General features: G+C 39.2%; 1 protein-coding gene across 1 annotated transcript in view; it reads right to left on the bottom strand.

Moving 5' to 3' along the window:
* The window catches only part of PSD2 (pleckstrin and Sec7 domain containing 2), an 82,571-nt gene that overhangs the window by 51,634 nt on the left and 17,610 nt on the right, over window positions 1-13,327 (bottom strand). The window contains exons 5-6 of the mRNA XM_032220448.1: window positions 12,485-12,597; window positions 5,409-5,467 (exon numbers count right to left, since the gene is read on the bottom strand). Coding sequence (XP_032076339.1) covers window positions 5,409-5,467; window positions 12,485-12,597 — 172 coding nt within the window. The remainder of the gene's footprint in view (window positions 1-5,408; window positions 5,468-12,484; window positions 12,598-13,327) is intronic.

The following is a 13,327-nucleotide window of genomic DNA, read 5'->3' on the forward strand; positions in this document are numbered from 1 at the left end:
ATGGCTAAACCCAGAGGTGGGTTCTGGCCGGCTTTACTGCCGGTTCACTCGGGTGCATGCTTTGCATGTGCTGGATGTGCACTGCGCATGCATGCACAATTCAATTAAAATTGTTCTGTGCATGTGCAGAATTAAAAAACAAGATGGCAGCAGCAATGGCGGCAACCAGGGAACTGATTCAGGGGCATGGCAGGCTTGGGTCGCTGCCAGTTCAAGCGACCCAGACCACCATACCACTACCGGTTCGGCCGAACTGGTAGGAACCCACCTCTGGCTAAACCCCAGGCACCCTGGAAGGAAATTTCCATGGACTTTATAATGGAGCTACCAGAAAGTTCAGGAAACATAGTGATCTGGGTGATAACTGACCTCTTTCCCAAACAGATGCACTTTATGCCATGTTCCCAAATCCCTTTGGCATGTACACTGGCCAGGCTCTTTGTGCAACATGTATCTAGACTCCATGGTACCTAGAGCGGATCATCTCAGATTGTGGAGTTCAATTCACTTCTCAATGTTGGCCAGCATTCCTAAGGATATTGAGTACCACACAAGGACTTGATTCCTCCCATCATCCACGAATGGAGGTTGTGAACACATGGATGGCGTCCTGCAACAATATCTTTGATGCTTCATTAACTACCAACAAGGCAATTGGGCTGACCTCCTCCCATACAACAATGCACACCACAGCAGCACTAGTTTTACACCGTTCTTTACACCAGGTCAACACTTTGTGGTCATACCAGAACTGCCACAAATCAAACCCCAAAACACATCATTAATAGACTAGACCGATAAGCTACAGAGCACCTTGCCAGTGGTCTGCAAAGCACTGGAAGAAGTGCATGAAACATACACAAAATAAGCTGATAACAAATGATCCAAACCAAAAGACTTTAACATTGGAGACTTATCCACCAAATATCTCCAATCAAGACAACCCTCAAAGAAACTAAAATACATTGGATCTTTCCCTATAATTAAAATTATCAACCCCGTGACAGTGCAATTGGAACTACCAAAAACCTTCAGACACATTCACTCAGTTTTCCACTGCAGCCTATTGAAACTGGCAAACACTTCTCACTTGTGCCCCACAAAGAAACCACCTCCAATCCCTGTCCTTACCAAGGGAGAATAATACTTCAAAGTCAAAGAGCTCTCAGATTCACGTAAACATAGAGGAAAAATACAATACTTGATACCAGGGAAGGATTGATACCCTTCTGAAACTGAATGAGACAATGCTCAACATGTTCAAACCCCAAGAATCCTCCACAAATTCCACAATAAATACCACGACAAACCCCACTGAAACCCTCATAAACTAACCATTTATCTTGTTTTCTTTCTGTTTCAGGAATAAACCACTTTTTTCAAAAGGGGCAGAATGTCTGATCTGTCATTGCATCACTTCAGCCCTGCTTCGTTTGATGGCATCCTGCCATAAAAAGGTGAAGGTGAAGTAGGGGGATATAGGGAGGTGGGGTGATTGGGACCACAGGTGCCAGCCCAGGACAGAGCCTGGCAGATCCAAGGACACAAGCATGAGAATGGAATGGACCAGAGGTGCAAAATTTAGCATTGTTACCAAAACACCTAGTTTGAATACCATTGGACAATTGTGAAAGGACTATTGGGGTGGTGGTGGAAGGGTTTATACAGGAACATTCAGATCTGGCTTTCCTTATGTTGTAACCACTTTAGCTTTCAATATAAATGGAGTCAAGGGTCTTTCTTTCCTAAATGCCCAAGCTCAGATAGACCTGACAGAAGCAATGGATGGAAACTAATCAAGAAGAGAACCAACCTATAATTAAAGAAAAATTTCCTGACAGTGAGAACAATTAACCAGTGGAACGGCTTGCCTCCTGAGATTGGGGGTGCTCCATCTCTCTAATGTCTATGCATATTTACCCATGTAGTATAGTTGTAGTATTATTTATCATTCTTTTCTTCTCCCTTTTTATTGGGATGATGATGATGATGATTGTGTTGCTTTGCACGTTCACTGAGTGCTTCTGTACCTGAGACAAATTCCTTGTGTGTCTAATCACACTTGGCCAAATAGAATTCAATTGAATTCAACACTGGGGGCTTTTAAGAAGCGATTGGACTGCCATTTGTCTGGAATGGTATACAACACAGTTCCCCAACCTTTCCGGCTCTATGGACTGGCAGGAAGGGAGAGAGGGGATGGTTCAATGCCAGTGGTGGGCAAGACCGCAAAACTCCACTACTGAGTGAAATCATTGGTTGTTCTGAGACAAATTGTCTCTCATGTATTTCATTTTATCGTTTTTATTTCTATAAAATGAGGAAGGTGCCAGAGGCTTATTTATTTATTAAATGTATTATTAAAATTATATACTGCCCAACTCCCACATAAAGTAGAAACAGAGAAAATAACCATAAAACAATGCAATAGTAAAGGAACAAACAGTGACCAAAACATGGGCAACAATAAAGACAGATCCATAGTACTCAGAAGGGCCTTCAATCACTTTAACCAAAGGTCTGGGCAAAGAGGCAACAGGAAGATTGAAAGCTGCCAATTATAATTAAAGGGACCAAATTGTCTGGAAAAAAAGGGAAAACTGAAGCCAATAAGAAGATGAAAATCTAGGCAGAAATATAAGTAGGTCAGCTTTACAGCAAAGGACCACATTTGAAATGCAACATGGTGCTTGAAAAATAATTCTCAAAAATATGGACTTTTTCCCAATGAAGAAATGACTTGTAGTGGCCCAACTGAGCTCCACAAAGGATCTTGGATTACATTTGCATTGCCTTTATTATATAGATGAGTTATATTACAGTTACTTATCTTGGACTATTTTAATGGTCATACTTAAAAAAAGAATTTGATTACTGAAAGTAAATGGGTGGGAGAAGATATTGGGGGGGCTGTATTCTTGTAAAGAGTTTTAATGAGTTGCAGCTTTAAATCTGATTGATTAACTGAACTATAATATTTATGCCACATATATAAAGATGCAAATTATGACATTTAATGCTGCTGATCTAGAAATCCATTTGGTTTTTTTAAAAACTGTGGAGTATTTTTTTTTTATTAAAGTAATTGTTTTTCAGTGTACTCAACAAATTTCAGCCTTCATCTGACAAAGGCACATAATTCTAGTTTTATTGATGTGCAAGATAAATGTTCTCCTTTTTAAACATACTAATTTAAGAAACTAAATGTTACAAAAACAAAGATCAGGAAAAAAACGTATCATCAGAGTATCCCTGCCTGCCTGCCCTTTGCAGATTCAAGGATAAGGATGAGAATGGGGAGCCTCCTAGAAGCAGCTCACTTTTATTACCATGCTTAAAGTAGCTCAACTGCCCCCATCCCCATTGGCCAGAGTCATTTTATTAAAATCTAACTATCTTGTCATCTGATTTCAGTGATACTGTTTTGGGAATTGATGGTTGCCTATTCCTATACTAATGCAAAACTAAAATGTTCCATGAATAATTCCACATATACAGTACTAAAGAATTTCATGCAAGAACCAGTTTGGTGTAATGGTTAAGGCTAGAAACCAGGAGAACATGAGTTGTAGTCCAACCTGAAGCGCAAAGCCAGCTGGATGACTTCCAGTTTGTTGAGCTCTCTCAACCCGAGGAAAGAGATAATTGCAAACTACTGCTGAAAAAACCTTGCTGAGAAAACTGCAGGGACCAGTTGCCAGAAGGCACACACAATAACACACAAAAAAATTTCATGGGGCTAAATTTCACACACTTTCATCCAACTTCATAATTGTTTTTGTCTAGCTTTGTTTCTATTTTTTATGACAAATTGTACTACTTAATACACATGTATGGTTTATTATTCTATTTATTAGATTTTTATCAGGCCTTTATTACTTTATAAGTAACCCAGGATGGCAAATGTGCTTAGTAAACCTTCCTTTCCTTTTTCCCCTACAACAAGTATTTGAGGTGGGTTCGGCTGAGATAATGTGATTGGCCCAAAGACATCCAGCTGGCTTTCATGCCTAATGGGGGACTAGAATTCACAGTCTCCTGGTTTCTAGGACAGCACTTTAACTACTATACCAAAGTGATTCCCATAATTTCCATTTGATAACCTTAAAGATATTTGACCTATTCTTTTATTATTCTTTGTTCTTTATTTACACAAAATTAAAGACCTTTTAATGAGTGTGTCAGAGCCACCATCTTCGGCTTGGTGCCACCCTGGTGTCCTGCTATCAAAGGACTGGGAGGGGAGGAATGAGGGGCGGACAAAGGGGCAGCAATAAATCTGTATGCATTTTTGTGTGGGAATTTGGGAAGGGAGATGACAGCTGAAGAAAAGCAGATCACCATGGGACCAGTTCATGCCAAGGCGTCTTCAAGGCTGTTAGCCCCGAGTGTGGAAAGAAACATCCAGGTCGCATCACATTGGCTGGGGTTGGACTGGTCATAGGGGAGAGGGACGGGATTGAAGAAATAGTTTGGTCTTGTTGCATGGGAAACCCAGATTCCGTCTGACTTTACTGCAACCAGCATCTTTTACTAAAAGTACTTTTCACTTCAAACAAATGGAGTCAAGGGTTTTTCTTCCCTAAGGGATCAGACTGAGGCAGGTCTGATCAGAGTCATTGATGAGATTTAACACAAATGGAATTATTTACAATATATGAAGTTCTGGATTTTGTATGCATTAATTTCTAGATTTGTATTTATACCAATTGTGGCAGAGTAACATCAGACCCCCCCAAATATTATACATTTTGACATTGTATTCTGAAGGATCATTATATCTGTCTCCTCTCAGTAGGGCAATACATTAGGCTAATTTGGAGTCACACATTCTTAAGTAAGTTTCACTTACTTAAACAAAAAAGGGTTGCTGTTCAAGCCTCAAGCCTGTATTTCGTTATAACCTTAATGAATTATAGTAAAGCCTGCAGACATTCCAGGTAGCTTATGTCAAGATGGTTCAGGACTTTCTCAAGGGCTGATGAACCAAAGAAGCAAATCAACTGCGGCTAATCCTTCACTTGAACATGTTAAACCTAGTTGTTAACTTGAAAATTTCTTCACATTGAGGTAAAACACATGGCTAACTTCTATGGTAGGTGAAGAATAGAAACCAGAGAATTTTATGTTAACAAATACTTTGGAGATAATTTTAACTGACATTCTAGCTGATCAAAAGTATACTTTTAAAAAAGCTACATTTGGCAGTGTCTTTTGCTCTATCTGGGGCATGAAACTAGATTTAATTGAACTGTTTAAGTCACTCTCCTCTACCATTTGTTTTACTATATTCATTTCAAAACTATTCTAGTATTCCCAGATAGCCTCATATTTACCATAAGGGAAGAGTCAAAGGGGGAATCTCAGGGGAGAAACAAGGTTAGTCTCTTTTTATTAGCCATACTTACATGGCCGTGGAGATCAGTGTTCAGCAGCATCAGAGCACAGGTGAGTGTATGGATTCCATCTGGAAAATACAAGGAATTTAATATACTTTAAAATTAGTCCCAAGAAATATATTGAAAACAAGGCAGTTCCTATATCTGCTTAACTCACTGGAGGGGACAAGATTTTAACATCTGAGACCAAGCGGCTAGCAGTAGCTGATAAGATTAATTTTGTCCCAAATCCAGGAACTGTTCAAATTCTTAATAATATTCCTGCATTTAATTGTGACACTAAGGGTGAAAATTGCCCAAAGCATCTGGTGAATATTAAAGGAAAAAAGAGCAATAATGGCAATGTTGTGTGTGTACCATCCAAGCAGAAAATACAACTGAATTACTTACTGTTTAAATGTGTGAGGAATCCAGGAAATGCATTGCAATGGAAATGAGGGAATTTCAACTATCCCTCATTAATTGGGAATCAAACATTGCAATAACTGCTCCAAAAGGGTTCTTTACATGCCTTGCAGACACTTTCATTGTCCATTAGGTGGAGGTTGGAACTCAAGGTTCAGCTGCATTGGGTCTAATGCATTCTACTAGGAAAGAAATTGTTGAAGAAGTGATAATTGTAGGAAACTTGGCAGAAAGTGGCTATATGATCTATCATCATCATCTTTTTAGTCATTGTCTATCCACTGCAGGATGAAGGCCTCTTTTGCATGTTCCAATACGGTCCTGAGCTTTCTTTTGCCAATTGTGCCCACAATACTTGCTGATGTCGTCAATCCAACTTATTTTAGGTCTCTTTTGTGGGTGCTTTTTATCAAGTGGAATTAATTCTATAACTGCCTTGGTCCACTTGCCTTCTTGCTTTGTGACCAACCCAGTTCTTTTACTCTGTCAGCTGCTCATCTTCACTTTCTTTGAAGGTCGCTAGCAACTGCCATAACTGGGGGGGTGGGGCAGGGGGCATCTAGGAAGGGAAGCATGCTGAAGATGTGAAAGAATGCTGCGGGAAATTGAAGACTAGGGACACTAACAGGAACCAGAGATGCCAAACTGAGCTTCAAGGACACTAGTCCTGGGAAAGGAATTTACATTGGTGCCTGGGGCATCGAGTTCCCAAAACATTGGAATGGAACCTGATTGGACTACTTTCCCAGGGAGGAGGGTTTTGGACATTGGGGATTGCTTTCAATATCTAATTTTTGTGCAGTTTCTTTTTTCAGAGTTTGTCTCATCCATGCTGCACTCAGCATCTCTAGTAAAAGTACCTCTTCTCTAAATCCTATGGGAGTCAAGGGTCATTCTTTCTTAGGGAGTAGCTGAGGCCAGTCTGACACGCTTGATGCTATTGTATACTTTCATTTGTTCTCTAATCCATGTGCAGGTTTTGAGATTCTGAGCATGCACCTTTCCATGGCTCTTTGCGCCACTCATAGCTTTTGTAACGATTGTGAGGTTAGTGTCCATTATTTCATCAGCATATGTTAGAGCAGGTCGCACACACTGATTGACAACTTTTCTGTTCAGGCATAGAGGGAGAATGTTCTTGAAAATTATGCTTAGCTTACTGAATGCCTGTCAACCATATTTGTCATTCAAAAAAAGGAAAGGAAATATGATATATAATTCAGTGTATTTCAGGCAGGGAGAACTAAAAGCAATCAGATCAGTGTTTTAGTCTTCAAGAGGGTTGATTTTGATAAATGAAGAGGAAAAGTAAGAAAAATTCCATGTATGAAAATCCCGAGGCAGAAAATAATTCAGAACGGTTAAGAAAAACGAGATAAGAAAGCCCAACCACAAGCAATACCAGAGAAATAAAAATGAGAGACAGATGATGAAATTTTGTTGCATAAAGAACTCTGAGGCAAACAAAAAGGACACATTTAGAAAATGGACTCTATCCAAGAAAATGCTTTGCAATGGTAAAAAATGAGGTTCTCAATTTACCTAGGAAAATCAGATGCACAGGAAGAAGACAGGCAGCATGTGGTTCAGCAGTAGTGCTAGATACGAGTGTCTACATTCTGACAGATTACAGATTAAGCATAAAATAGCAAGTGTCAAAAGAGCCAATAACATTTTGAGTCACATCAATATAGATCATGGGAAGTGATAGTACCATTTTACTGGTAGTCAAGTGTTGGACACTTGAATACTGAAATATTGTATTCAGTTCTGGTCACCACACGAAAAAGATCTGAGGAAAGAGTGCAGAGAAGAGCAACACAAATGGTGAAGGGATTGGAAGCTAAAGCTATAAAGAACAGTGAAAAGATTAAGTTCAAAGAAGAGAAGGCTAACAGGAGCATGATAACAGTCTTCTAAAACATGGATGACAGAGGGAAGAGGTGTGGATTTATTATTCAGAGCACCTAAAGGAAAGACAAGAACTGGTGGATGAAAACTTTATACTGAGAGATCAGAATTTGAAATAAGGAGGAATTTCTCATTGTGAGAGTTATTAAGCAGCAGAACAGTCTGCTTTATGGAGTCATGCTCTATTGCAGTGTTTCTCAACCTTGTCAACTTGAAGATGTCTGGACTTCAACTCCCAGAATTCCCCAGCCAGCAAATGCTGGCTGGGGAATTCTGGGAGTTGAAGTCCAGACATCTTCAAGTTGACAAGGTTGAGAAATGCTGCTCTATTGCTAGACTTTTTTCCCCCCAAACAAAGATCGGATATCCATTTATTGTGGATGGTCTGAGTATTCCTGTGCAAAAGGATTAGAGTAAAAGACCTCCAAGATTCCTTTCAACACCATGATTCTTTCTAGATCATCTGACACAGTCTCTCTTTTTGCGAGAAGGTGTGGTTTACTTACGGTTTAACTGTCTTCTTCTGTCACCTGTCTTATTATATCTTCCCTCTATTTGAGTGACGTTTCAACGACCGCTCAATATTACAGCCAGAACCACCGTGGCCTTTTTTACTATTTAGTCACAGAATTTGGAGAGGGAAAGGGATATACTTTTCCTTTTGTAGGCCTTTGATTTTTTTCACTGTTTCTTTGAGTTTTATTATTATCCTATGATGGTTAAAACTGTTCAGATATAACAGCTGTATAATAGTTTTTGAGTAGTGTCCACCTGAACTGTTGAATAACTGGTTATCCAGAAGCTAAAATTTTCCTCTATCTTGATTTGTTCAAAATTCCTAACACATGGAAATAGCTGTATATATAAATCATTTGTATTTTACTTTTTTCAGCTTTCAGCAAGCTTAATTATTTTACTCTTTATGAAACAGGTATTCTACCCTTAAAAGTGATAGCACCCAATGACATCAGCAAGGGAATAAAATCTGTTACGATTCCTCTCTCCTAGCACAAAGACAAGTGACTAGTGGTGAATGAGATGAGGGTGGCAGTTCTTGGCCATTTCAATCTGCCATGGATCCCTCTCCCATTTTGAGCCCTACACAGTTTCATATGCAACTGTTCTCCTAAGAAGAGGATAGGGAAACACTATTGGCGGCTAATCAGAATTTTGCAATTGCATTAATCTGCTCAGTTGGTAAAGAGTCTGAGTTTGTTTATGGCATGCCTTTGCTGGTTAAATACAAACACAAAACATCAAATTAATAAAATAACAGGAATAACCCTTTTCCCGCTTCCCAAGAGGACCAAAGAATTTGGAAATCTGCTTTCATTGTCTATATCTATATCTATATCTATATCTATATCTATATCTATATCTATATCTATATCTATCTATCTATCTATCTATCTATCTATCTATCTATCTATCTATCTATCTATCTATGAGGAAGTAAGGAAACTGATTGAGACTCGGCTCTGTTCACGATATTGATTTGTTTGTTGTTGTTTTTTTCTTTTATTCGGCTCCAGTTATAACAGCATGAATGTAGGAGCAGGGGGCGCAAAGGAAGAAGCCTAAAGATAACCTATAGCCAGAGCGCCGACTCCATTTCTGCTATAGTGCCACAAGTTTTTTTCCATCTGATCTGTTGATATGTCAAAGAGGGGCAATTGGTAAATTGTTCTGCTTACCATTCACTACACACAGAAAATCAGGAACAGTGAATTGAACAGACACAGTAGAGACAGAATAGATAGCGGTGGGCAGTCAGTGAATTTTATCACCTTATTAAATTTTTGGGTTATTAGAGAACACTTAAAATTGGCGTTTATTTTTTAATGTAAAATATGTGAAATCTATAAACCAACTCAGTCCCTACAACTTTAGGAGGCATACAAAAGCACTAGCAATAATGTTTGTGTGTGTGTGTGTGTTACAATAAATACAATAAAACCAAAACATGTTATATTTTTTTTTTAAAATAACAAACATGATGCCAACAAATATAAAATAATCATCTTCCAAAGGCCTTCTGAAACAGCCAAGTTATTACATCTCTGAAATGTCTCTTATTTCTATCCCATTTTGCCCCTCAACAAAGCATCTGCAGATATTTTATGCTTCCCCGTTATAGCCTTTGGGCTGATTTCTTTTCAGATGAATTTTGAAGCAGATTGAGTTAAATAGGTTTGTCTTCAAAGCTCAAATCATGAGTATAGGCTTTAAGATGTGTGGACTTTAAGACGTAGACCACAATATACTTCTTGGTAAGCTAGAAAAAAGTGGGATAGATAGCATCACCATCAGATTTATAACTGGCTGACAAACCGTACTCAATGAGTAGCCCTTAAGGGTACTACATCTACATGGAATCAAGTAAGAAGTGGGTACCACAACATTCCGTCTTAGGCCCAGTACTCTTCAATATTTTCATAAATGATTTAGATGAGGGAATAGAAGGGGAACTTACCAAATTTGTAGATGATACTTAAGCTAGCAGGAATAGCTAACACCCTAGAACATTGGGCTCTATCTAACAAAATGAAATTCAATGTAGAGAAAAGTAAAATCCTACACTTAGGCAAGAAAAACCAAAAGTACACATATAAACTGGGTGAAACCAGGCTTAATAGCAGTAACTGTGAGAGGGACCTTGGAGTCTTAGTGGACAACCAATTAAATATGAGCCAACACTGTGTGGTAGCAGCCAAAAAAGCCAATGCATTGACAGAGGAATACAATGAAGATCAAGTGAGATACTAATACCACTTTATAAAGCCTTAATAAGACCACACCTAGAATACTGCATTCAGTTTTGATTGCCACACAATAAAAAAGATGCTGAGACTCTAGAAAGAGTGCAGAGAAGAACATCCAAGATGATTAGGGGACTAGAGATTAAAACATATGAAGAACAGTTATAGGAACTGGGCGTTGCTAGTCTAGTGAAGAGAAGGACCAGGGGAGACACGATAGCAGTGTTTGAGGAGCTGGCACAGAGAGGAGGGGATCAAGCTATTTTTCAAAGCACCTGAAGGCCAGACAAGGAATAATGGATGGAAGCTGAACAAGGACAATCTGGAACCATCTGGAAATAAGGAGAAATTTTCTGACAGTGAGAACAATCAACCAATGGAACAACTTGCCTTCAGAAGTTGTGGGAACTTCATCACTGGAAGCTTTCAAGAAGAGACTGGACTGCCATCCGTCAGAAATGGTGTAGGGACTCCTGCTTGGGGGGAGGGGTTTGGACTAGATGACCTACAAGGTGCCTTCCAACTCTGTTAATATGAATCTGAAATCTGACTTTAAGATGCAGGAAATTCAACTCCCATAATTCACCAGCCAGAATGCTAGCTGGAATTCTGATGTGAAGTCCACACTTTTTTTAAAGTTGCCAAGTTGAAAAAACAGACCTTTGGAAATGCATTAGGGAAGTGGATCAACCCATTTCCTCTTTGAATCTCCAACTCAAACCTCATCAGGTTTACTCACAAAGTCCTAATATTTCAGCCTAAACCAGTGTTTCTCAACCTTGGCAACTTGAAGATGTCCGGACTTCAACTCCCAGAATTCCCCAGCCAGCATTCGCATTTGCTGTCCCGGACATCTTCAAGTTGCCAAGGTTGAGAAACACTGGCCTAAACTACATGATATAATAAATATACCATTTGATATTTCAAGTGTTATGGATGGTACCTCTTTAAGTACTTAATTATATCCTTCTTGTGCAGTCTCCTTGAATTGAATTTATTTGATTTCTATGCCGCCCAATCCCGAAGGACTCCGGGCGGCTTACAGAATAAAAAATTTAAAAGAGCTTAAAAACAATAGGACACACGAAGTTAAAAAAGGAACACAACAAACACCCAATCAGAAGGCCTGCCGGAAAAGCCAGGTTTTAATGGCTTTGCGAAAGGCCATGAGAGTGGGGAGGGCCGGGATCTCTGGGGGCAGCTCATTTCATATGGCCGGAGCAGCAACAGAGAAGGCCCTACTCCTAGGCGCTGCCAGCCGGCATTGTCCTGCTGAAGGCACCCGGAGAAGGTCCATCCTGTGCGATCTTATTGGTCTAAGGGAGGTATGTGGCAGGAGACGGTCTCGTAGGTACGCAGGTCCTAGGCCATGTAGGGCCTCTGCACTTGGCCCTTATTCCTTCACACAGTATCATACCTTCTTAAAAAAGTGAACTTACTGAAACAAAAGGAACTGAAACGAGAATGGGAAGCAACAGGAAGAAAAGCAGGAAGTAATAGGTTTATCACCACGTGCAAGATTTTTGTATATCATATTAGACAAAACTATCTGAAGCTAATCAAAGACAAGGGTGAACAGAACCAAAGCTGTTACATGTCTTTTGAGACTTCTATTCTTGGCCACAAATATATCAAGAACCCTATTAATAGCATTCAAGCTTCAGCTCACCATACTGTATGTAATTGTCTTCTGAAAATAGGGACAGGAAGAAAAATAATAATAATAATAGTATCTGAAACACTATTCTAATGTTTTAATAATCTGCATGTTCCATGGAAAAATATCACCCCTTCTCAGCTGATGTCTTTATTCCCTCTTGTTTTATTCAGGGAGAGAAAAATTAGTTGTTGTTTTTCCCTACAGCCCTGTGCAATTCCTTTGATAAATTCAAGCAATGTTTCTCTTAAGCGAGAATTCTGCCATGAGTCTGAATACAATTTAAATAAATGAATTACTGAAATAAATTCATCTGCGTCTGAGGCTGAAATCTGAGCGGCATCAGCTCTTACCTTCCGATGTGCTCTCCTGGGGATTGCAGTGACAATATCTGTGAGAGAAGTGGATGAGGACCCGCTCCCGTTCCTGTGTCTCTCCCATAAGGGGGAAAGCTTTTAGGAAAGCTCTAAACATAGAAAGTGTTTAAAAAAGCAACTAAACAAACAAGAGATTTAATATATCAAACTTTTTCAAGTTTTAAAAGTACCAAACCTTTTGGGATCAGAGACATTCTGTGAGGATTTGAACTCTAAAGACTGTAAGTCATCAAGTGATTTGAACTAAATAGCAAAGACTGTGTAAAAGGCTTTTGCTCTAGCTCCTGTGGAGATCTGATTTGGGTGTTTTGCTCCCAAAGGATCTTGGGTGGAATTTGCCCAGATAGTGACTATCATTCCCATGGAAAAAAAGACACCCCTCACTTTTGAAAATGTGCAGGTGGCTCATACTTTTGGTTTTTATTTCTTTTCATAGCAGAAAGACCCTCCATTCAGACAACAGGCGGGTTCCCTTTCATGGCAGCCCTGGAGTCACTCAATGGGCAGCACTGCATGGTATGGTCATCTATCATTTCAAGAAACAGCATTAAGAAAGAAGCCGCCTTTGGAGGAAGCTTATAATACTGGTCTTATGTGAAACAATTTTGTTGTAGAAAGGAATAAAAATATCAAATGCACAATATTTATGTGAAATATGAGTATGAAAAGAAAAGAAAACCAAAGAACGAAGGGCTAAATACATTCTACATCACTGCCACACCAACGAATTTATATCCAGATGTTTCATTAAAAATTTAGGTTGCAAAATGGAAAGCAGAATGGCTTGGATTTACTGTACATTTGAACTGGTAGATTATA

The sequence above is a fragment of the Thamnophis elegans genome, chromosome 6 (assembly GCF_009769535.1).
Source record: "Thamnophis elegans isolate rThaEle1 chromosome 6, rThaEle1.pri, whole genome shotgun sequence".
NCBI classification, from domain to species: Eukaryota; Metazoa; Chordata; class Lepidosauria; order Squamata; family Colubridae; genus Thamnophis; species Thamnophis elegans.